At 39.6% G+C, this 24,033-nt stretch overlaps 3 protein-coding genes across 3 annotated transcripts in view; all 3 read left to right on the forward strand.

Annotated features, from left to right (window-relative positions):
- The window catches only part of LOC146968414 (high affinity immunoglobulin gamma Fc receptor I-like), a 182,670-nt gene extending 168,160 nt beyond the window's left edge, over positions 1-14,510 (forward strand). The window contains exons 5-6 of the mRNA XM_085760508.1: positions 13,887-13,997; positions 14,434-14,510. Coding sequence (XP_085616634.1) covers positions 13,887-13,997; positions 14,434-14,510 — 188 coding nt within the window. The remainder of the gene's footprint in view (positions 1-13,886; positions 13,998-14,433) is intronic.
- LOC146968427 (Fc receptor-like protein 5) lies at positions 566-13,790 on the forward strand. Its single transcript, XM_085760354.1, has 10 exons — positions 566-596; positions 764-823; positions 1,142-1,405; positions 1,494-1,742; positions 1,981-2,109; positions 2,870-2,920; positions 3,055-3,114; positions 13,088-13,132; positions 13,216-13,437; positions 13,525-13,790. The coding sequence occupies exons 1-10, from the start codon at positions 566-568 to the stop codon at positions 13,788-13,790; spliced, it is 1,377 nt and encodes a 458-aa protein (XP_085616480.1).
- Positions 14,511-20,942: 6,432 nt separating the features above from the next.
- Positions 20,943-23,590, forward strand: LOC146968428 (L-amino-acid oxidase-like). Its single transcript, XM_085760509.1, has 7 exons — positions 20,943-20,967; positions 21,022-21,245; positions 21,376-21,488; positions 21,579-21,780; positions 21,986-22,054; positions 22,391-22,527; positions 22,621-23,590. Exons 1-7 carry the CDS (start codon positions 20,943-20,945, stop codon positions 23,432-23,434), a joined length of 1,584 nt encoding a protein of 527 aa, XP_085616635.1. The 3' UTR covers positions 23,435-23,590.
- Positions 23,591-24,033: the final 443 nt, after the last annotated feature.

Consider the following 24,033-nt stretch of genomic DNA (forward strand, 5'->3'; position numbering starts at 1 on the left):
CATGACCCAAGTACTTAAGTCCTGATTGATTGGAAGTTTGTTTTGTGTCTGTATAAATATTGTGCGACAGATTTCAGTGGCTGAATATTCAGGTTTATAACCGCAATACAGAATTGTATCGTCTGCATAAAGATGGGTGTTTCATTTTGGAAGTGGACGTAATGTTGATATACTAGATAGTAAACATAGGAGGACCCAGTATTGAACCTTGGGGAACCCCCTTTTTTAATCAAATTACAGAATGATAGTTTCTTAGACTCACACATGATGTTTCTGAATCAATCGTATCCTGCTGTCCAGTAAAATGTCCAGATGGTGACTTTGCAGTAGCCTGTTTGCCTCTGAAATAAGGTTGTCTGGCACCACCTGCTGGCTGTTTTCTCTCTCCCTCTGTCTGTCTGTCTATCTATCTATCTCTCTCTCTCTCTCTCTCTCTCTCTCAGAAACCTCAGACCTGCTGCTGCCTCCGTCACCAGGCAACGAGAGAGGAGACACAGGAAGAGGAAGCTGTCACCTAATATATCTTAGGCCAGTTTGATGCTCAGTCTGTCAGAAACAAGACAACATGGAGGTCACCACTCTGCTCTTCAGACTGAGTGAGTACTGAGTCAGTTACTGGGACAAAATGTCTCTGGGACTAAATCATTTTGATCCTTTCAAGCGCTAATTGAGGTTAATGATTGTTAATGGTTGTAGTATCACAGACATGTTTATGGCAGCATGACATCCAGCTTTCTGTTTTGCCTTTGTCTCGTCTCTATAGTGGTGAAAGTGCTGTTGCTGCTGTCTGCACAACTTCACCTCTGTTCTTCTGTGACAGCTGGTAAGTCTTGTTATTCTGACATTAGTGTAAAAGTGCTAAACTTAGAAATGAACAATCGAGGGCAGGTTTATGTATGTAACTGTTTCATATTCTTGATTGAGTTTGCATAGCGAAGACGATCTGACATGAGAATATTGGGATAGATATTTTCTCCTTTATACTGTATCCTGGTGCCATTGAGAGAAACATTTAGTTTTTAATTTTCAAACAATTAAAAATGAGCCATAATTTTAATTAAAAGTCATCAATAGAATATATTTATTTTCTTACTCTTTTATGTTCTCTTTTTGTTACTTAATGATTTTCCTGTTTGGTCAGATGAAGCCTTTCCTCAGGTTGTTCCAGACAGACAGCAGCACTTTGTACATGATGGTTTTAATGTGAGCTGTGAGGGACTGGACGGACTGACTGGATGGAAAATGTTAAGGAAAGTCAAAGGTGGTGTTAAACCATGTGCTTCTAGCTGGGAGTTGGCAACAGGACACTGTACGATTGTAAATGCCTATAAATTGGACAGTGGAGAGTACTGGTGTGAGATAGATGGAGTGACGAAAACCAGCTCTGTCAACATCACTGTCACTGGTATGCAAACAGGAAAATACTGACACCACAAGTTTGCAAAAGTAAATGTATTTTCAATATACACTTATTCTTAATATATATATTTTAGGAGGTCCTGTGATCCTGGAGAGTCCTGCATCTCCTGTGATGGAAGGAGATAATGTGACACTGCGCTGTATACAGAAGACGTCCTCCACTGACAAAGTCACCACCAGTTTCTATAAAAATGATATCCTGTTGAAGGACAGTCCATCAGGAAGCTTGACCATTTACCACGTCTCCAGGTCCTATCAAGGACGCTACAAGTGCAGCATCCCTGGTGTCGGGGAGTCGGAGCAGAGCTGGCTGACGGTCACAGGTGAGACACACAGGTGCTTTAATACAAACATCTACCTTTATACTGTATGGAGCTTTAACACAAACATCTACCTTTATACTGTATGGAGCTTTAACACAAACTCATACTGTATGGAGAACTTATAAGGACTGTACTCCAAATTATACCAAATGTTATGAAAATAAAGCAAAAAAAAACAAAACAAAAAAACAGTCTTTTCCATCATATGGATTATGTGATCATACTCTCATCTTTCCAGCAACTCATCAAGACCCTCCGCCCTTCCCCCCGCTGTATCTGCTGCTCATTGCTGCTGTCAGTGTTGTGCTGATTGTTCTGCTGTTTCTGGCAGTCCAACAACACCAGAGCAATAAAACAACCATCAGAGGTACTGTAACTAAATGCTAACGCTAACAACTCAATGCTAAATGTTAGCTTATCATTTATCAGTTTTAGTCATGTTCATGCTCTTTTTTGTTTAGTCAAGTTTTAGTCGACTAAAACTCTGAGCATTTTAGTCTTATTTTAGTCAGAATAACCCATGACTATTTTAGTCTAGTTTTTGTCAATGATTTTTATCTATATATTTATTTTTATATTATTGTTACGTTATAGACTCAAGCATACATCCATTACAGACATGGAAGATGCTCTGCTTAACATATTTATTTTAGGTTCCCACACACATTTAGCAGATATTTTGGAGAAACCCACTTACACTCTTTCTCACACACACAAACAAATACATATACACGCTAGTCATAGCGCGCACATACACACGCGCGCGTCTCAGTGGTTTGGCGATCCGCGGCTGCCGGCCATCGGTCCCTTTCTCTGTGTCAGACTCGTTAACACTAACCCACCGCCGCTGCATCTTGTAAATAATGCTGTGAGTGGGGACTGAGGAAGTGACGTCGCTGCAAAATAAATACCAATAGCGCGACTAAACATTATAACGTTATTCCGTCTCGTCTCGTTTTGGTCAACAAAAATGAAGAGACATTTTAGCAGAGTTTTTGTTTTGTAAACCACATTCAGTCTCGTTTTCATCACATGATAAAGGTTCGTTGATGATGATATTTCATTTCATTTCATAATTTTCGTTGACGAAAGCAACACTACCTCCCCCTGGTCCTGCTCTTCTTCAGGAGCAGCTGAGCATCATCAGCCTCCTCCCGTCAGCATGACCGTGTCTTCAGGTGGCTTTGCTTTTTGCAGACCTGATTCTCTTGTTGTTGTTTTGACACCACAAACTGAAACTTTACTTTGTCGTTGCATCTCAGATAATCTCCACTGTCATTTAACATGAAGCTTTATGTGTCGTTGTCTGCAGGGTGTGGTGTCGCTGTGGAAAGTCGGGCAACATATGCTGTCATTACAGGCTTTGTGAAGAGTAAGAGTGATTTAATTGAATGTTATGTTTTGCTTAACAATGGTACAGTTTTACTGACTGTTACATAGGTGAACCCACATGTCTGTACTGCACACTGTGCACCAGTATCTTAACATCCAGTGATGTCTCTCTCAGACATTAGGTGACTCACTCTCTCTTTAGTTTGTCGACCTGATACTTCTGTAAAATGTGTTTTTCTTTTGTTTCCTTGTCTGCAGGACCCAGAGGAGTTCAACAAACTGAGGCGACATATTCTGTCATTAAAAGACACACCAATGCAACAGGTCATTTATTTGATACTGAGAAACACTACATGAGGAAAGAAAAAGATTTTTGGGGAGTAAGGGAGTTTTTTTTTTTCTTGAGAGAGAGCTGCTCCAGACGTGGAGGGAGCATAAGGGAGCATCTTATGATCATGTTGTGTAGGGGGCCAGATTTGGGCGTCGAACTGGGTCTATACAGGCTAGAAAGAAAACAAGCTTGTGGTCCAAGTATGGGTTGCGATGGTTTGGTAATCTGGTAAGGTAACAAACGAAAACTGTCAATCACCCAGTGTTAAAGCTGACCTTCCTCTGGTGCTTGTGAACTGTTGTTGCTTTGGTGTCGCAAACAGAAAATGACAAGAAGCACTGAATGAAGAACTCAATGCGCGTGCTTCGTTCTTGTAACAGCATTACACTGTGTTAGTTTCAGAAGCTACAAATACGTTAACGCTAATTTGAGCTTCTTCTTTAGCGTCCGAGACAAAAACCACACGAGAAACCCACAGGTGGAAACAAGTAGATGGTTCCCACAGTCGAGCTGTGAGTCAAGCGTCCACCATGAAACTATTGATCACACTATGGACACACAGTAGTGTTAGACATCTACTGGTGTCATTTGTTGTGCAGAAAGTGAGCAGGTGCACCAGATTTATTAATAGATAACTCACTGTAAATGCGCCAGAATTAGCCAAGAGGCTATTTTTCATCTGTAGTCCCCAGACGGATGTTAAAAAGTCACCCTAAAAACAGAATATGAATATGATTAAAATCACAAAGTTATTAGCAAAGGCAATCTACAAACATGCACAGCAATTAACAACTTGACTAAAGAACATACAACATGACAAAAGAACATATGACATCAATCAGAAAACATAATTCAATACATCCCTAACACATGCAGCAAAGTCACATGATGCAAGACACATCACACCACAGCATGCAAAGCAGAAGCACAGACACAGACTGCATGCATAGACAGTAAAAACGAGACCACAAAAAGACATGCATGCCGACACAGGCAGACAGACAACAACAAGATGGCTACAGGTTCAGCACAGACGGACCGGAGAGAGGAAGGAAGGTGTAAAAAAAAAAAAAACTAGTGCTGACAGAGCTGTGCTGAAGTTTCAACACTTGTTTTCTCACAGATAAATTCACGTAAAGATGCACCCAGGTGTGAGCGGTAAGAAAACCACAGCGGTCTATGTTAATATAACATGCACCTTATAGGGCAGGTTGTGTTGAGCTGTCTGCAGGTCATTTAACACGTTTGTGTGTGCAAAAAAGTGTGTTATTCATTATTGTAAATTTGAGAATGAATTAAATATCAACTCTAGTACAAAACTATGAAACTATGAAGTCGATGAGTTTAGAAAAAGTTAAGTGTTAATTAGATTATCATCTGCATAAAAACTAATAACCACAGCGAGTCTCAGGAAATGAATACATGAGCAGTCAAAAGTGCAGATACCTTTCAAATAAAATAAAATAAAATAAAAAATAAATGTAGTCTAAAAGAAGGTTTTAAATTAAAATAATTTTTGACTGGATTTGTCTTCAATAGGAAAAAGTAAAGGGTCGATAACTGAGCCCTGTGGACAGCAGGAGGCAACCAGACAGTTATTAATGTCTTGATTAATTGTCTCTTTCAGAATAGACCAAAGGACTTTTTAGTCAATCAGTATTTTCTTGGCTGGTTCCTAAGAAGTATTAGAGCCAGCCAAAAACAAATAGCCAGACGAGGAAAAAGAAAAATCTGGCAGAAAAAAAAAATTGGCAAAAAAAATCCGGTGGGAAAAGAAAAGAAAATTTGGCAAAAAAAAAAAAATCCATCGGGAAAAAAAAATCTGGCGAAAAAATTTGCCAGCAGCCGGAGTGTGAACGTCTTTACAGTGTGAAGGTGATTTTCTGAAGTGATGCAACTGTAAATCAACTTACAACATTAATTGTCTTATTGTATCTTGTGATACAACATAGGCCTAACCATAGCCACCCCCCACAGCTCATTTCATTTCATTTTGTACGAATACGAGCACCTCCTCCATGTTTGTGTGGTTTATCCTCCTAAACAAACCAAGTTTCCGACACAGTCTCTTCAATGTCCTTATACTTATGACCACACCGTGTTTATGAGCCAAGAGATTTAAAAAAAACCTGTAATTTTTCCACTAGAGATGAGTATTAACCCCAGATGTGACTAATCAAGTGTTTAATAGAAGTGATCTTCCTCTGTACCTGTGGACCAATGTGCTTTTGCTGAGCAGCTGGACAGTCCTGGCTCTGTTTTGGAGACAAATCTCACAATTTTTACTTCAAATGCAAACATCTTGACAGCTCTTGTCGTGTGTCTCTTGCAGGTTCCAGTCACTGAGGGCCGAGACATCTGACTGAAGGAGGAACCAGGAACTGCTTCAACTTCTGTTACATGTACAGAGGTGGATAAAGACCACACACAGTGTTTAATGGACTCAGACACTCAGTGATATTCTGATCTGTTATAGGCTACTGTAGTTTTGATCCATTCAATTGCATTTCTGTGTTTATTAGAAGTATGGTAAACATGTATTAATATTGGAGGTTTTAGAAATTTATGATGAATAAAGACTTATTTGTAATTAAGTGTGTGCAGTTAATGGGATAAGAAGCTTTAAATTCATCAACAAACATGGATCATTTTATTTATTTTACCTTTATTTTACCAGGCAGATTGCTTGAGATAAAAAAAAAATCTCTTTTACAAGCATGGCCTGGCCAAGAAAGCAGACTTCCAGAGCCCTATGTTCTACAGTCCGGCGGGGATATGGGGGGAAGAGAAGGAGGAAGAGAGGATGGTGTGGTAGAAGGGAAGGCTGTACCAGGGGATCCTGAGGGAAGAGAGATTATGTTAAATCAAACAAGATAGAACAGAACAATGCACAACAATACACACTAAAAGAACGCTAATCCAGTGATGACAAAATACTAAACAGTAAAACATTTACACACTCCATGATTTGCCGTAAAAAAGCCGTTGAGTCTGGTTTTAAAATCGGAAAGGGTGATGAATGCCTGTAGTTTTAGTGGTTTTTGGAGATTGTTCCAGCCAGAGGGAGCAGAGTACATGAATGCCCTCTTCCCAAACTCAGTACGGGTTCTGGGGACAGAGGCAGATAGAAAGTCCAGAGAGCGCAATCTGTGTGATGTGTTTGATGTGAGAGTGAGGTAGGTGCAGAGGTATGAGGGTAGTCCAATAATTGCTTTATAGATAAAGGTGTACCAGTGTAGAAGCCTACGTGCAGACTAGAGCACTGGAAAAGAGAGTAACAACAAGCAGTGGTTCAATGGAAGCGCCTCCTGATGGCGGAATATGGGTATTGCAAAAGCGCCCAAGAACTGACATCTCTGCATTGTTGGTGAATGAGCAAGTGTGGTATTTTCAATAATTTAAGGACATTTATAGATCACCCACGTTAATAGCATCATTGAGGATCCTTTACAGATGAACATTAACACGTAGGCGAGTAAAAAATAAAAAATAAAATAAAAAGTTGTCTACATTAATTTTCGTTAAAGATGATGATTTTCATTATATTTTGGTCAACAAAAGAGTGATTTCATTTTTGACATGTTCATTTATCACTTTTTATTCACATTTGATCACAAAACAATCAATCAGGTATCAAAAATGTCAAAATCCATTGTTTGTGTGTCCGTCTATCTGTTTGACTATGGAGGATAAACAAAGAGCATTGAGTAGGTCCGGGGACCATAACACTGTCCATGCATATGTAAACACACAAACATCTTCTCTCTTCTCTCTGTGTGCAACAGGATGATTTGTCGGGCAAGGTCCTCGGGAATCCTAGCTGGCCTCCTATAACAGCCATGATACTTTAGATGAGAAAACATAAAAAGGACAATGTTTGAATGGCACACAAAACTACTGTATAAATTAATACGTAGCTATGTAAGTAAATGTCTGTGCATTTATATAAATATGTAAAATATAATATGTAATATTTATGTAAATACACAGACATGCATGCGCACACGCACGTGCACACACCACATCACATCAATAATCAATAATCGTATAACGGGTTAGCTTTTATTACAGGGAAGTTATAGATATATTACAAGTCTCAATCTCTACACAACAAATGCAGTAATGTTAGCTACCTTATACTAGCTAACATCAAAGTACTAACATTACTTTGCAGTTAAGCTAAATAGTGCCTACTTTGTAACAACAACTACTTTGTAAGAAGTACAAAGTAGGCTAATTTGATGACAATAATACGACGTAATACTATCACAGAAAAGTCATGGATGTGGAAAATAAGTTAATAAATGAAGATAATACTTACATGTATGTTGCTGCGTAAAAATGACCTCCTGGGTGGTGAGACTACTGACATCAGATGTGTAAGTGGGACAGTAAATGTACACTGACAGTCAGTGTTGATAAGAATCAAAGGTTCCTTGGAAATTCCATAGGAAATGCTTGGGGTCGTTTTTGACCCCACTTATGGAAGAGTGGGGTAGTGATACAAAAACTGCAATTTCTTAAAGTTAATGAAATATTTTTTTAAAATACAAATGGCCTCATGTCACAAACATGTTTTATGAGGAATACCTGGAATATGAAATTATAATTACTTTTAATTTCAAAGATTTTGAAGAATAACAACGCATGGGGTCATTTTTGACCCCACTTATGCATCTAAGGGTTAATGTTTCAATCTACATTTTGTAATAAACAAATTATAAGTATAATTTGATATGACCAAGACACCTAAAAACAAAAACATTGCCGTTTTCATCCATTTACAAGCAAGTGGGCAACACACATACATTGGAGTGAATGAGTTTTCTGGGCGCTTTTGCAATACCCATATCCTGCCACTAGGGGCGCAAAACCCTTACCACGGGAGTCAATGGTGGTGTCGTTACTCTCTCTTCCAGTGCTCTAGTGCAGACAAAGACAGCCAGCCTACTTTAGCAAGTACAATGATGAGTGAGTGACTTACAGCCACTCTCTCTCAGAAATGGATCATACTGCCAACTCAAGATGTTGCCCATGTTGTGTCACTGAGTGTGCCTCAGGATAATGCCAGACATGAAAATCAATTGTTATCATGTAAATAAAATGCTACACAATGATCATGTAACATTTTCCTTGACAAAAGACAGAGTTCAAAACAACAAACACATCAAACTGTGACATTAAAGGGATAGTTCAACATTTTGGCAAATTGGCCCATTGCCATAATCGCTATAGTCATAGCAGTAGGTTCATTACCTTTAATTGTAGGTGTAAGCTATTTTCAGTACGGCGGAGCGCAGCAGCAGGCTGCTCAGAGCTACGCTATGGAGGCTAAGGGAATTTCTTGGTTTCCCTCATTAAACTCATCAAATTCAACATCCCAAAACTCCACAGCGCTTTTGTAGACAAGTTGTGACCTGCACAACCACCACGCTATGAGATAATGACGGAACGATACGAAACGGAGCCGTTTTCGAGGTAAATACAGGGTAAATACGGAGACTGCTTGCTGAAAAACTGTCCCTGAACGCAACGCGCATCAGCGGTTTTGTATGAATTTACCTCGAAAACGGCTCCGTTTCGTATCGTTCCGTCATTATCTCATAGCGTGGTGGTTGTGCAGCTCACAACTTGTCTACAAAAGCGCTGTGGAGTTTTGGGATTTTGTATTTGATGAGTTTAATGAGGGAAACCAAGAAATTCCCTTAGCCTCCATAGCGTAGCTCTGAGCAGCCTGCTGCTGCACTCCGCTGTACTAAAAATAGCTTACACCTACAATTAAAGGTAACGAACCTACTGCTATGACTATAGCAATTATGGCAATGGGCCAATTTGCCAAAATGTTGAACTATCCCTTTAACAAAGTAACATTCCAAGCACAACACTGCCACTTGGTGGCCAAACAACATTAAAAACTCTCCAGTAATATTAATACTATTCTGAATGATTATTTATTGAGATGGTTGTGATGCAATGTTTCAGATGGTTTTAAGACATTATGGCGAGTTTTATCACCTATGCAGCTTCAACAAGAGGAACTCAACAGAAAGTAACTCTGTCAGAGCAGAATGGAGAGAAAGAATTAAACATCAAAGAGCAGTTGAGGCAGCACTATGATGTTTTTCAACCTTAAAATAATGTTTCTAAACTCACTGAAGTGGTAGAAAAACGGTTAATAGGATGAATTGTGCCGCAGCTGCAGCCTGAGTGGAGTCGTGGAATGTTTGTTTGATTAGACAATGTTTTATATTATTTTAGTTTCCACATTTATATTTCAAATAAGAATGTCATTTTGAATAGCTTGTATGCATGATTATCATGCAGTTGACAGACATTGTTGATATTGGCTTTGGTATCAGTGAACAAGGTCTGTTTATAAATGGCAGAGGGACGGATACTCTACCTAATGTACATTGTACACGTTTAGAAAAACATGAATATAACAACCTGTGTTATTTCAAAAGCTTAGTATTGAATGCACAATACATACAATATAATACAGTTTTTTAATATAGTCGGGGTCCCTGCTCCATGTCTCCGTCAGTTTGGAGGTCCCTGGTCTAAAAAAATGTTGAAGACCCCTGGTGTACATGACAGACTGGCACAAAACATTCATGGTTCCCACATGATGTCTCTCAGTGTCAGACCATGAACGGCAGAAATAAACCACACAGGAAGTGCGAGCACCTCCGTCGACCTAGTTTGCCCCTCAGCCTGGAGTTCACACAAACGCCATGCAACCACCCCGAAGGTCACAGCTCCTCTTCTTCAGACTGTGTGAGTACAGAGTCTTTATAATAGCATGAGGTCAATCATTTTGTTTATATATTTAGTGATATTTCACAGACTTTGTGCAGAGAAACCGTGTTTGCAGTTCGAAATGCACAGTGTGTGAAATGCACCATGCTTAGCTTGAGGCATTTCCTGTGTGGCATCAAGGTGCCAGCACCCCCGCTCTTAACAAAAACAATCATCAAGTATGTGGCTGAAATTCACATTTATATCAACATTTTGGACAAAGAAGGGGCAGCGAGAAGACCTCCTCTTGAAAAACTACTGAATATTCAACTTAACCATCTGTCAGATGTTCAGCTCTCACCAGTGTGAAGGAGGAGGTAAGTTTTAATCTGTTACAGAGAAACTAAGCAGGATTTTTCCCGTGGCTATGCTACATTTTTACCTTAATTAAAAAGCTCCGGAGGAATTGTAATAGTTAACTACATGACTTGTGTTGTGTTATGAGTGACAACAGAGGCTCTCTGCCTTCACCTGGCGTCTCATGGCTGAAAACCAACCTGGCAACATCAGTGTAGTACGAGGTCACCGCCCCGGTGTCACAGCTCTCGTCTCTACACACTGCAACACAAACGCACTCCGTAACCTGTAATCTTTTGTTTATGACAAATAAGATTACATAGATATACAGGTCGTAACACTATGTTATATAACGTTATCTACCACCGTATTGATTTTTCGCCGGCTTTGTTGTAAGAAAATGCGCATGGGTTAGCTAAACAGCAGAAAACTGACCAGACTAGCATAGTTCTTTAAATGGAAAATACTGTAACAACAGGATTTCCCGAGGTAGCAGTTAGCCTGTGCTAACTCAGCAACAGCACTTGAGATCTAATGCCACTAATGTCTACTGTCTTCACAATTTGCCTAATGGCTGGCTACATTAGCTGATGTAACTTTTGGACCGATGTAACAATGATGATGTAACAATTGGACCATTGGATGGTCCAATTGTTTGTTAGCTTCAACTGGACAACCCTTTTTTAGAAAAAGGGTTCTATGTTCTCCGCTTTTCCTCAAAAGGACCCGGGGAACATGCAACTTTTGGTCCCATACCTGGAAGTGGAGTAATGAGTGACTTGGCATATTTTTGCCTATTTTTGAGTGAGAAGTTGAGTTGTGACTTTGAGTGAGAAGTGTAATTGTCCCATTGGTTGGGTCTAGGCAATGAAGAAAGGAGTTGGTTAAAGCAGTACTAAAGAACTTTCAGTTTTGGTTGAGTTTGGCGGCACCAGTGGCCCAAAGCGGTAGTGTTTTGCCTGAAGGAAGACGCCATTTCCCATGAGCACTAGCGCGTAGCGCCGTAAACATCCTGATCTCCCGGTGCATGGAAATTAACAGAAGACGTCCAGACTAAGTTTCTGTTACCAGCGGATCATTTCTCAGTAAACACACATGCACAATCCGACTGAAAGGTGCCGCATTGCTGCTCCCTCCTCGTCGTGACTCGTGAAAGTGAAAGTGAAACTAAAGTGAGAGCCGGTTTCCCACCATGCTCCACAAAGTTGCTTAGTGCCAGTGAAGGCAATACAGACCCCCTCAGGCCATGACAGAGGTGTCATTCAACCTGTTATGAAAATATTATATGAAGGTCGGATAGTTTCTTAGTGTTGGTTTAAGTTTAGTAAAAAGACCAGGTAGAGGCTAGACAGGCCAGATAGATAGAGAGAGTCCATCGACCAGCAACAGCGGGGAACATAGGACGCTTTTTTTGAAAAAAGGTCCTATATTCCCCAGTATATTGCAACCAGGGAACATAGGACCCTTTTTGGGGAAAACGGGGAACATAGGACCTTTTTTCAAAAAGAGCCTATATTATAGTCCTATATTCCCCAATCGCGGAACATAAGACCCGGGGAACATAGGTACACTCCAAAAAATCACGTTATCAAAAGGCTAATGTTAACCATTAGCATTTCTAACAAGGTCAGACGGGGCCTTGCTTTCATTTTTGGCAGCATTCCACTTAAACCATAAAAAACTGATGTTGAACATGTTGTTAGTTTGTTTTTTGTTGTTTTTGTTTCTTTTAAACATAAACTGAGGCTGTTGTTAGCTGTAGCTCTGTGTCACCTTTGTTGATTTTGTGCATATTGGTAAAATTGCGTGTTGTTTTGTGTCATTGGTTTTCCACACTTCCGAGTACTGAATCTTACTGACTTTGATTAACTGTTCCTATAAGATGAGATTGATTTGATTTTTTTCCCCCTCTACAATAACCATTGGATGGTCCAATTGTTTGTTAGCTTCAGCTGGACATGTAGAGCTAAGAGGGAAATGTTAGCTTGCCCGCACAGTAAACAGTCTGACAGAGCTGCTAAAATGGCCGTAGTCTCAGTAGCTCTCAGCTTCATCTACATTTTTAACCTGAGGTTCTCTTCTGCCTTTGTTCTATGGCTCCACCCCGACATGTCAGTCAGCCACTGAGGCTCTGTCTTCAGCTTTGAACCGTTTTCAGCTCTCAGCATTTCAGTTTCCGTCTTCGTCTACATTTTTAACCTGAGGTTCTGTTCTGCCTTTGTTCTATGGCTCCACCCCGACATGTCAGTCAGCCACTGAGGCTCTGTCTTCAGCTTTGAACCGTTTTCAATCTAAAATACAAACGCAGGGCTGTATGACCAGTAGCCTAGATATAAACCACACAGGAAGATGCTGCTTCTCAGACTGACGAGGGCAAGACAACATGGAGGACAAAGCTCTCTGCTTACGACTGAGTGAGTACTAACACATTCTCTGCTTCCTCTCATGCAAAGGTCATTTGATGTTAATGAGGCTGTTTTAAAAGTCTGAACGTTGTCCTCTCTGCACCAATTCTGATGTTTCTAGATTATACAGACACTACAAACACCTCTGTACAATGTCAAACTCTTTTCTATTGTCTCCTCAGTCATGACTGCTCTGATCCTGCTCTGTGAACATGATCAGAAAGTCGGTAAGTACACCATTATTCACAGTTTTAAAGGATGCAGTTTCACCAGTCACTGTTTTAACTCTTTTTCTTTTCCTTTGATGCAGCTTCTCTCCGTGTCGCTCCAAACAGACTGCAGTTCTTTCAGTACGAACCTGTAACTTTTTACTGCAATGGGCGCTCTAATTGTAAAGTCAAACATTTGATCAGCGGTAAGATCCTTGAATCATCATGTGAGATTAAAAATACATATACAAGTGATAGTGGGGAGTACTGGTGTGAAGATGAAGCTGGGAAAAGACTCAACAGTATAAACATCACCGTCACTGGTACGTTTACATCAATACAAAAAATATGTTGATAGTGACTCATTGTAAATTGAACCTGAATGTAAACATCGAACACATGTTTCTCAGCTGGTTCTGTGATCCTGGAGAGTCCTGCACTTCCTGTGACGGTCGGAGACGATGTGACTCTGCGCTGCACACACAAGACACGCTCCTCCGTCCTCATGGCTGCTTTCTTCAAGGACGGAGCGTTGATGGGAAACAGCCCCACAGGAGAGATGATCCTCCACAATGTTTCCATGTCTAATCAAGGACTCTACAAGTGTAACATCTCTGGAGCTGCAGAGTCAGCAGAGAGCCGTCTGACAGTCAGAGGTGAGATACAGCAACTTTAAATCACTGAGTCTGTTTGTCAACCGATGACCAGCATGCAGAGTTTTAAGTTTTATGGAGTTTGTTTAAGTCACAAGCAGTTTGCTTTGTCATCTCAGTCAAAGGTTCCTCCTCCAATTCCAAATGGTGGATTGTGATCATATTTATCTTGGCCGTTCTGCTGTTGGTGGTGGGTGTGCGCCACTATCGCAAAGATGACTGGGACAGAGGTAACGACTTTATAGCGAAGGTTTTACTTCACCTACAGTTTTATTTATTTATTTATTTTTTAGTATATATTTTTGGGCTTTTGCCTTTATTTGATAGTGCACAGTAGAGGTAGACAGGAAAGGGGGAGGCAGAGAGGGGGAATGCAGGAAAGGGCTGCCCGACGCGGGATTCAAATCGGGGCCGCCTGCGATGAGGACTGTCGCCTCTACATGGGGCGGCCGCTTACCCACTGTGCTACGCGTTGCCCCACAGTTTTATTTTTGAAGGTGCTCGTTGCCGTTTCTATGCTGCTACTCACGTGAGATGAATCAGCTGTTTACTACCTCCAAAGTTAATTTATCAACCTTTGGTCTTGAATACTTTTTGCCGTCACAAAAATGTAATCCTGCCCTAGTTGTCTATTGAAGCTGTAATTGTTCTTCCCTTGTTCTGCAGCAATGTTCTTCCTGTCCACACTGTGGCCTGGATCAAGTTCAGCTGAGGATCAAACAGGTAAGAACACCAAACCATAAGGCACAGATGTTAACAAGGTGTTTGTCATCCGTCCCTTTAATTATTTGCCTTTACCCGTCAGTTTTTTTCTTTTTGGTCTCTGCAGGGACCGGTGCTGCAGATGCAGAACAATTATATAGTGTTGTAACAATGAACCAAGGGAGGACAGGTACTTTACTCAACTGCTCACATGCTTCTCTCTTAAATATTGGCCTTTACCTGTTTGTCGACAGTATGCTCTGTATTTTGTTTGTCTCTGCAGGGACCGGTGCTGCAGATGCAGAACAATTATATAGTGTTGTAACAATGAAGAAGAAGAGGACAGGTACTGTTACATGCTTCTTTCTTATGTATTTAATTTCAAGTACAGATTAGAAAATGTGAGTAACACATACAGTATATCTTATTAATGTATAATTCCCATTTATGGGAACATTAATGATGCCATTGTATTACAAGCACATGTGATGTCTACAGAGTGAGGCTTTGTGTCAGACATGCAGCTGCTGATGATAAATGTGGAAGTCATGGTGGTAGTTTTAGCTTCCTGGCCTCAAAACCACAGGAAAAAAAAGATGAGAAAACAAGGTTCAGACCTGATGCTAAAGAGGAGGTGAAGAGTTCATGTTATAGCAACTTAGTTTCTGTATTATTCTTATCACTATGCTATCATTCAAGCTTACATAAATAATTATGGTCAGATAGGTGAGTTATATTTGGTCACTGAATAGGTGAAGTGTCACACACAGTGTCTCAACAGTGTTTCTAATTACAGCTAGTGTTTGTGTGTGTGGGTATATGTGAGGGTGGGAGGGTTGGTTTTTTTTCTTTGTTGTTTTTAGCCTCTGTGAGTCACTTTGTGTTGCTTATGTGTATGAAAGTGCCATGAAAATACAATTTGATTTGATCAATGTAATTTGCAAATATAGGTTTAGGTGTCATCTGCATATCAGTGAATAAAATTAAATTTAGTCCAACTAATGAGAGAAAATATGGGGCGATACACTTATTCCTCACCAGAATAATATGACAATGTCTTTTTGCTAACTGTTTATTCTGTGTATCCAAACCTATACATAAACCTTGGCTAATGTAAGCTAACAAAGAAGCCGAGGTTTTAAGTGAAATCGTATACATTTCTGAGCAAAAAGTGGCCAAGCATTGATTCACGTTGTTACATTTGACTCACAACATTTGACGGTACCAGTCATCAAAGTGAAATTCTTGTAAGTGAACATTTTGGCAACACACTGGCATAATGTCATGTTTTTGTTTGTTCTTGTTTCTAAAACAGAAGTCTCATCAGTTCCATCAGAAAGTACCAACACAGGTGCAGAAGAATATGTCTTGTACTCTACAATTACAAAGGTAAGACTGAGGTCAATCCTGCCTTCAATGACCTAACATACAGTATGTGATGATAGTGATCAGAAAGATACTAATACATAATTGGATAATTTAGGATAGTTGCATGATTGAGAGGTTTGAAGGATTTACATTTACAGTGTAACACTCAATTTGTATTGAACATGTATTTTATATCCCATGTGTCTCACAGGTCTCTGAGTGATACGACTGAAGGAGTTCACAGTTTCACTTTTAACAAACCAAAATTAGCAACACAGTGATATGAGTGCATACAAGGAAACAAACAGTCACATTTAATATTTTCTGTTGTGATTTAACAAGCTGTTTCAGCCCTGTGTGAATTTATTTATGGCCACAAATGTCATATATATGGTGCACATTGGAACACATTGTGCAGATAGGTCAACTCTCTGTTTGTGCATTAGGAAAATAAACTTTATTTACCCACTGATTTTGACTCACATGATTGTAATACAAGGCGTCTTAACATTAACGTAGTGCATCATCTGAGCTCGGTGTCTGTTGTTATTTTTTCATTTTCTTCTGGTCTCATAGTTTAACTGCTCTGTTTTCATCTCCTTTGTGAATGTGTGTGTGTTCACAGGAAAACGGCTACTTCTCTGTGGTCAGCTGCTAGCTCAACACTGTTGTATCACTTTCATTCTGTAGCAGGCTGGGTTTGTGGTTTAGCATTGTCTTGTGAGCATCACAGAGCAGCTCATAAAGGAGAGGTCTTTATAAATGTTATTACAGTATGTTAAGGTGTAATTTAGAATTTAGACTTAGAGTTTCCAAACTTTTCCAACTCATCTGTTGCTAATTATGTATCCACCTTTTTTTTTGCCATGAATGTTAGATGCAACAAGTGCAAACAAGTCAATGTCTGCCTTATATCATTGATAGACAGTTATTAATTGAAAAATAATGATTACATTTCATGTTTTAAGAAGCATTTAATTTTTTAATATTTCTAGAAAGTCATTTATGTTATTGATTTATTTACGTACATATTTTCACCAGTTGTATTGCACTTGCAATACCTTCACAGCCCACCAGCGGGCCTCAGCCCTCAGGTTAGGAACCACCATTAGACAAATACCTCATTGTTCCGTCAAGGTCCTGCTGGTTCTGTTCTGGTTCTGACCAGACCAGTAGATCCTGTTTTATCTCAACCTTTGAACAAATTGACTTCACCAATGTAAATGCCGTTGTGACTGGGCCTTCAACCAAAGTTGGCAGACTAAAAGAAAAACAAACTCATTAAAGCTAATTCAACTTTAATCAGTTGTCAAAGTGAAACTCAGGAGGAGCCACACCTCTGTCTGGCAAACTGATTTACCATGTTGGCATGCTAACCGTGGTTAGGAAATGTCAAAAACTTAACACTAGTAACATTATTTCCTCTTTTGTTGTTCATTTTTGACAAAATTCCCCAAAATAAGATGAGACACATTCTTTGTTCATGTGATGATGTCGTGTCATTATGTGTTATTTTGTGATCTTGCATCATGACTGGTTATTCCAGATCATTTGACTATGAGATATGGGCAGGGAGTTAGATTAGGATGAGCCAACATTCGAGGGAGTCACGCTGTTTGCAGGGAAACTGGATTGATCAAAGAAATTCCAGCACTTCACATTGTTACTGTAGATTCTGACACTGAAGCTTCTGAAAAGGTAAGATGCTTTATTTCAGTCATTAATAGATACACATTTATTAAGACAAAAAAAAAACAACAGAATGAATTGACAGCAGGGGTCACCAACCTTGTTGAAACTGAGGGCTACTAACTTCCCGAAGTTCCACAAATTACAGTGAATAATAAAAATGTCATTATTAATGATTATATATATATATATGAAGAGACTGTCTGATCACATGTTAATGTTAATGATTCCTCATCAACAATGATTTACCATGGTTGGAAACATAGACATGTGTAAATATCTTTCTTGACAGTTTTGTATGAATGATCACATTTGTAGCACCTTGGATATCCTGAGTTGTTTGGTGGCTTTGGAGTGGATGTTATAGATCTTTACAGCATCACATGATCAAAGCTGGTGTGTCTTGTGCATAATATTGCACTTTGACCCCAGACAAGGTCGGAGTTCATATGTACATCAAATATTTTTGTTTTTAAAATTTTAAATTCAGTGTTGTCCTTTTCAAATCTACATCAGTCACATGTTATTGATTCAAAAAGAACAGCGACACAATGAAGTACAGTTTTCAGTTATTTTCAGGACATGCACTGTAGGCTCTGGCCCTGACTGAAAGTATAACACTGAACATAAACTGCATTTTATTTTTGAAAAGATACATATTTTTTTAATGTTTTCCCTAAATGAGCTTTTGTGTTGTTGAATCCATTCTGTGTTTGTTTGAATAATAGCATCACTAAATGGCATCGAGTGTAAATGTGTCTGTGAACCTTAGTAACACACGCTGAGAGAGAAGTCAGGACTTTCTAGGAGCTCTGATGTATTTTTTCTCTTCCTCCTCATGACACCAAACAGCGACGGTTTGGGTCACACGTACTGTTGGAGCAGATGGAGGTGAACCACAAATTCTGTAAGTATTTTACAATTTCGATGTTTATATATTTATCTTTACATTAACTTTGGAATCATGTGAATGTTTTGAGTGAGTTAGAGCTGGAGCAGCTGTGAGGTCGCACATCAGTCTGATCAGTGAAATCTGACAGTGTTTGTAGGAGCCATAATTTATAGATGTAGAAAAAGGGTGAGATTTAGATTGAATTTCATTATTTCATAGTTTGTATTTTTGATCTATGTGTTGTATATCTATAGTGTAGAATTTGAGGGAGATTACGCCACGCACAGCCTGAGTTGGACGTGAGAGCTGTGATAGGGAGAACATAGTTTTTCTAAGGAGTGATGGATGTAAATTGATTTTTCTTGAAGTAAACTTTTGTTTTTAGTGGAGTAGATAACAGAAAAATCATGCAAATTATGATACAAGCATGAAATTTGGTTTGGTTGTTCTCTAGGGCCTATTGATGAAATCTGTCCGATTGGACATGTGAAAATCCAAGAACCATTTTTCAAGATGGCTGCCAAATTAGCCTCCTGAAGTTTATTTTTTTCATAAAAAATGTGTGTAGTTGACTAATTTGAATGACATAAGTGATACATTGTATTGTATTTGTATATAGACACATAGATGACATCATTCATGGAAAAGGAGAAAAAAGAATATATAACTTTATTGGAAAAGTAACGAAAAAGGACACCAAACCTACTGTGTAACTTCACACTAAACACAAAAGTTAATCTAGCTGCTACTGTTCACATATGCAGCTGCAGAGTGCTGTGCAAGGAAGCCCTGATTTGAAGCTATTGAACAATATTTGATTTATTAAAAATAAACTTTTCCCGTAGGACAGTCTGAGGACAGAGAGCTTTCAGGTTGAAGTTTAATAATGAAATGCACTGATGAGACTGTGCTAGGTCTCTGCTGTACGTCTTGACCACATGTCAGCTGTTCAGCTGTAGTAGAGGAGAACTTAGCTTGTGCTCCAGTCATTTAAAACAAACAAAAAAAAAAACTCTGGTTTAACGACCGGGCTAAAATGTATGTGGAAGGACGCTGTACTACTGGTCCTGCTGCATACCTGACAAGGTGCGACACAACGCTCAGCAGCATACCTGACACTCTTATTTTTTTAACTGGAATAGTTCCACAGCCAACGTAGTGCTACATTCAGAGCCTGAGACCAACATACAACACGTAACAGTGTGGCATTGTTGCCTTCTCTTTTCACTGACAGCCCCATCCCCCTTTGTTTGCATGACAAATAATACTAGAGCATAATCGCAGCCTGTGTGTAACAAAATCGCATTTGATCATATTGCAATATAATTGCAAATGCAATTAATAATTTAGTTCTTTTCTTCTTTTCTTCCGCCCCCCCCCCCTTTAAAAACTCTGGCGTCCCCCAAGGGGAGGCGCGCCCCACAGTTTGAAAAACACTGTTTTACTAAATTAATTTGTTGGGCGCTACCCTGTATACAATCACAAAATCCAACTCAACAAACTTGAAAAAATAGGAATTGACACCAAGATCAATAAAATTAACTACACACATTAATATAAAAATGGTGATTTATAAGGCTAATTTGGCAGCCATCTTGAAAAATAGCCGCCATCTTGGATTTTCAAATGTCCAATCAGACAAATTTGATCAGAAGCCTCTCAAGAACAAATATATCACATTTCATGCTTGTATCATAATTTGCATAATTCCACTCAAATTTTGCTTTTATCTGCTCCACTATTTTGAAACCTTATATATCTCGTTGTTCATTCTTGTAAGAAACCTTACCTTTCATTCCTCTCATGTGGCTCATGTGTGGTGTTAATTCTGTATATATTGAAAGTCATCACTTCCTGTTCCCTGTCTGCGGTTAACACCCACTCAGTTGGGTTTTACTTCTGCTTTATCACCCTGAGATTTACACTGGTACAGTTTAAATTTAATGACTATGTGATGAAATCAGGAGAGGTCAAATTTATTTATTAACCTTTTTTTTTTTTTTGCTGAACCTCACAGAAACTTGAGTGAAACTGGAGGAACTGAATATCTTATTCCTATTCCATTATTCTCCTTATTCACATATTGACAGCATCAGTTAAGTGTCTGTAATTGTGATGCAGAGAAGACCAAATACAGGGTAACACTTTATTTTAAGGGGTCCTTGTTCCTGTGTATCTACCTAATTAATTACAGTGTAATTACCTATGTAACCGTATGTAATAAAATGTACTTACATTGTAAATACATAGTGTATTTTGGTGTACTTACAGGTCCTTGTTACACTTGTAATAAGAAATACCAAAGTGGCCTCTCTCTTTGCACAAGCATTTCTTATTACAAGTGTAACAATGACCTGTAAGTACACCAAAATACACTATGTATTTACAATGTAAGTACATGTTATTACATACGGTTTACATAGGTAATTACACTGTAATTAATTAGGTAGATACACAGGAACAAGGACCCTTAAAATAAAGTGTTACCAAATACAGTGTGTTTGTCCAGACTAAATATTTGTGCATGTTCGACAGTGTAAAGTCTTTTGGTACAAGTTCCTTGTGGCAGTAAACAGCATGTTTTCATTTCATTGTCCCTCCAGTTGCAGTTGCGTTACTGCTGCTGCTGCTCACAGTGCACCATGGTCACTCTGTGTGCATGAACGAACATCTGGCTGATTGTCTAGAGGACAAAGATTACAATGATCTGCTGAAGACGATGCAGCACGGCCTCCCACACATGAACACATCTCATCATGTTGTTGTTGTTGGAGCTGGCATGGCCGGACTGACGGCCGCTAAGCTGCTGCAAGACGTAGGACACAAGGTACAAGCCAACAGGGCAGTAGGAGAGGGTTAGCCTGAAGATCACATAAAGAGGACAGAAACTAGATGACAAACACCACTAGACTGGACTCACTTGTAATCCGTTGTATGTACCCATGTGTTTTCATAAGGTAACCATAGTAGAGGCTGATGATCGCATTGGAGGTCGTGTGGAGACCTACAGGAACGAGAAAGAGGGCTGGTACGCTGAACTGGGTGCCATGAGGATCCCAAGTTCCCACCGGTGCGTTTAATCGTTCCACAGAAACACATAGTATATATGTAAATGATCTGTCACCTCTATAACTAATAACATTATTGATCTCCTGAGCAGGATCGTCCTTTGGTTGGCTCAAGAGCTTGGGGTCAAGTTGAATGAGTTCATCATGTTTGACCCTCAGACCTTTTACCTGGTCAATAGACAGCGGGTGCGGACGTACGCTGTGCAATCAAACCCTGACGTCCTCAAGTACAAGGTAGATAAAAGCGAGAAAGGGAAGTCGGCCGACGAACTGCTGCAGCGAGCTCTGCAGAGGGTACGTAAAACAGATCAGGAAGTTTCTGTTCTGAGTCACAAACCATAGAAACACTCAACACAACTACAATAGTGTGTCATCAGCATAGAATAGTTCATTTTTAATTTTGCCGGTTCAGTATTTTGTATGTTGCAGATGTCATTTCGATACTGCACATGGACATTTTCAGCTGATAAGATAAGTGACTTCATTATCTCTGTTGAAGGTGAAAAATGAAGTGGAGGCTAATGGCTGCTGGGCTGCATTCAAAAAATATGACCGGTACTCTGTAAAGGTAAAACACAAAGTGATCTCATCATTCAATAAACATTGTATGAATAGTCTCTGGTATTTGAAAGCATTAAAAATAAGATCTATATACTAATGTTAACCAAGTAACAGTTAACCTGACAGACATAATAAGCGACTCCTTTGGCTTACAGCTTTGCAGTTTTTCTTGCAGGTATATTTTTAATGAAAATCAAACTTAGAAATAAGATCAAACAAGTAAATATGCTTCCAATATTGTTATTGGAAAAGAAAGACAGTGTCCTATATCCCGTCATGTCAAATGTCCATAACACCCTGTCAAACATTTTAAACCAGTTGAGCAATAATATGTGTTCAACAGGAGTACTTGAAAGAAGAAGGAAATCTGAGTTCAGAGGCGGTGAGAATGATCGGAGACCTGCTCAATGAACAGAGTCTGATGTACACAGCACTGACGGAGATGCTCTACGACCAGAGTGACATCAATGACAACACCACGTAATTCACACCATGACCTTGCCTTCAGTCTTATCATCAACATATATCAAAAATAGATCATTACAGTAATAGCTTTGTCTTTCTGTTTTCAAGGTACTATGAGGTGACGGGTGGGTCGGACCTTCTCCCCAAAGCTTTTCTCAGGAAACTTGACGTCCCAATACTCCTCAGCTCCAAGGTCAAACGTATCAGCCAGTCAGCTAAAGGTGTGACTGTGTCATATCAGATGGAAAACCATTCCTCTTTGACGGACCTTCATGCAGATGTTGTCCTTGTAACAACCACAGCCAAAGCAGCTCTCTTCATGGACTTTGATCCACCACTCTCCATTCACAAGATGGAGGCTCTGAGGGCGGTGCACTACGACAGCTCCACTAAGATCATCCTCACCTTCAGTGAGACGTTCTGGGAGGAGGACGGCATCCGTGGAGGAAAGAGCATCACTGACGGACCCTCTCGTTACATCTACTACCCCAGTCACAGTTTCCCAAAGAACAAGACCATCGGCGTCCTCCTGGCTTCCTACACCTGGTCCGACGACTCCCTCCTCTTCCTAGGAGCCAGCGATGAAGATCTGAAAGAACTGGCTCTGAGGGATTTGGTGAAGATCCACGGAGAGCGTGTCAGGTCTCTCTGCACAGGAGTGGTGGTGAAGAGGTGGAGCTCAGATCCTCACAGTTTGGGCGCCTTCGCTCTCTTCACACCTTACCAGCATTTAGAGTACTCTAAGGAGCTCTTCAGAAGAGAAGGCAGGGTGCACTTCGCCGGCGAACACACGGCCTTCCCTCACGCCTGGATCGAGACGTCGATGAAATCAGCGATCAGGGCGGCTACAAACATTAACGAAGGAAAGCTACTGAATTCAGACTCAGGCAGTTGTGCAGTCCGGGAAAAGTTGTGTGAATGAGAGAATAGCACCTTCAGTTTATACCAATGTAACCTGTTGGAGTGATTTGAAGTGTTTGTTTCAGTAGAAATGTCACTGTTTAACCTTCTTACTTGTAATCTGACAATCTTCTCTTCCTGCCCTGATCATATGTGTTTAATAAAGAGGAAATAAAACTCAATGGTCTTATTTTTGAGATGTGTGTGTTTTTCCTAATGATGAACCAACTGTCTGCCTGCAACATTCTCACTCTTCACACAAAAAGTGTTCAGCATAAATGTTATGACTATCAACAAATGTACACTGCTCAAAAAAATAAAGGGAACACTAATACAACACATCTTAGATCTCAATTAATGAAATATTCCAGTTTAAAATCGTTATTTAATATATATTAGAGTGTGTTGAGAACAAAATAACATAAAAATGATCATCCCAGGTTGATTTCACATTGGTGTGATATACTTGGAGTTGTATTAAACCAGAATTTGTGCAGTAATGATGACCCAAGCTTGTTGATACATATAATATTATATATACTATATGTGTATGATCTCACAATAGATGTTGCAACCAAGTATTACAGTTGACCAGTCCTTCATGACTTTTCCAAACACTAA

The sequence above is a fragment of the Trachurus japonicus genome, chromosome 18, assembly GCF_045865225.1.
Source record: "Trachurus japonicus isolate A0001 chromosome 18, Traja_1.0".
Lineage (NCBI taxonomy): Eukaryota > Metazoa > Chordata > Actinopteri > Carangiformes > Carangidae > Trachurus > Trachurus japonicus.

What these genes read in the sequence shown, in the direction of transcription:
- LOC146968427 (XM_085760354.1), top strand. Translation starts at nt 566, where the DNA reads ATGGAGGTCACCACTCTGCTCTTCAGACTGA. An exon ending in TGTCAACATCACTGTCACTG is followed by an intron (nt 1,406 to 1,493) that starts GTATGCAAACAG and finishes TATATATTTTAG; the next exon opens with GAGGTCCTGTGATCCTGGAG. An exon ending in CATTACAGGCTTTGTGAAGA is followed by an intron (nt 3,115 to 13,087) that starts GTAAGAGTGATT and finishes TTGTCTCCTCAG; the next exon opens with TCATGACTGCTCTGATCCTG.
- LOC146968428 (XM_085760509.1), top strand. Translation starts at nt 20,943, where the DNA reads ATGTTCGACAGTGTAAAGTCTTTTG. An exon ending in TGCAGCGAGCTCTGCAGAGG is followed by an intron (nt 21,781 to 21,985) that starts GTACGTAAAACA and finishes TCTCTGTTGAAG; the next exon opens with GTGAAAAATGAAGTGGAGGC. An exon ending in GACATCAATGACAACACCAC is followed by an intron (nt 22,528 to 22,620) that starts GTAATTCACACC and finishes TCTGTTTTCAAG; the next exon opens with GTACTATGAGGTGACGGGTG.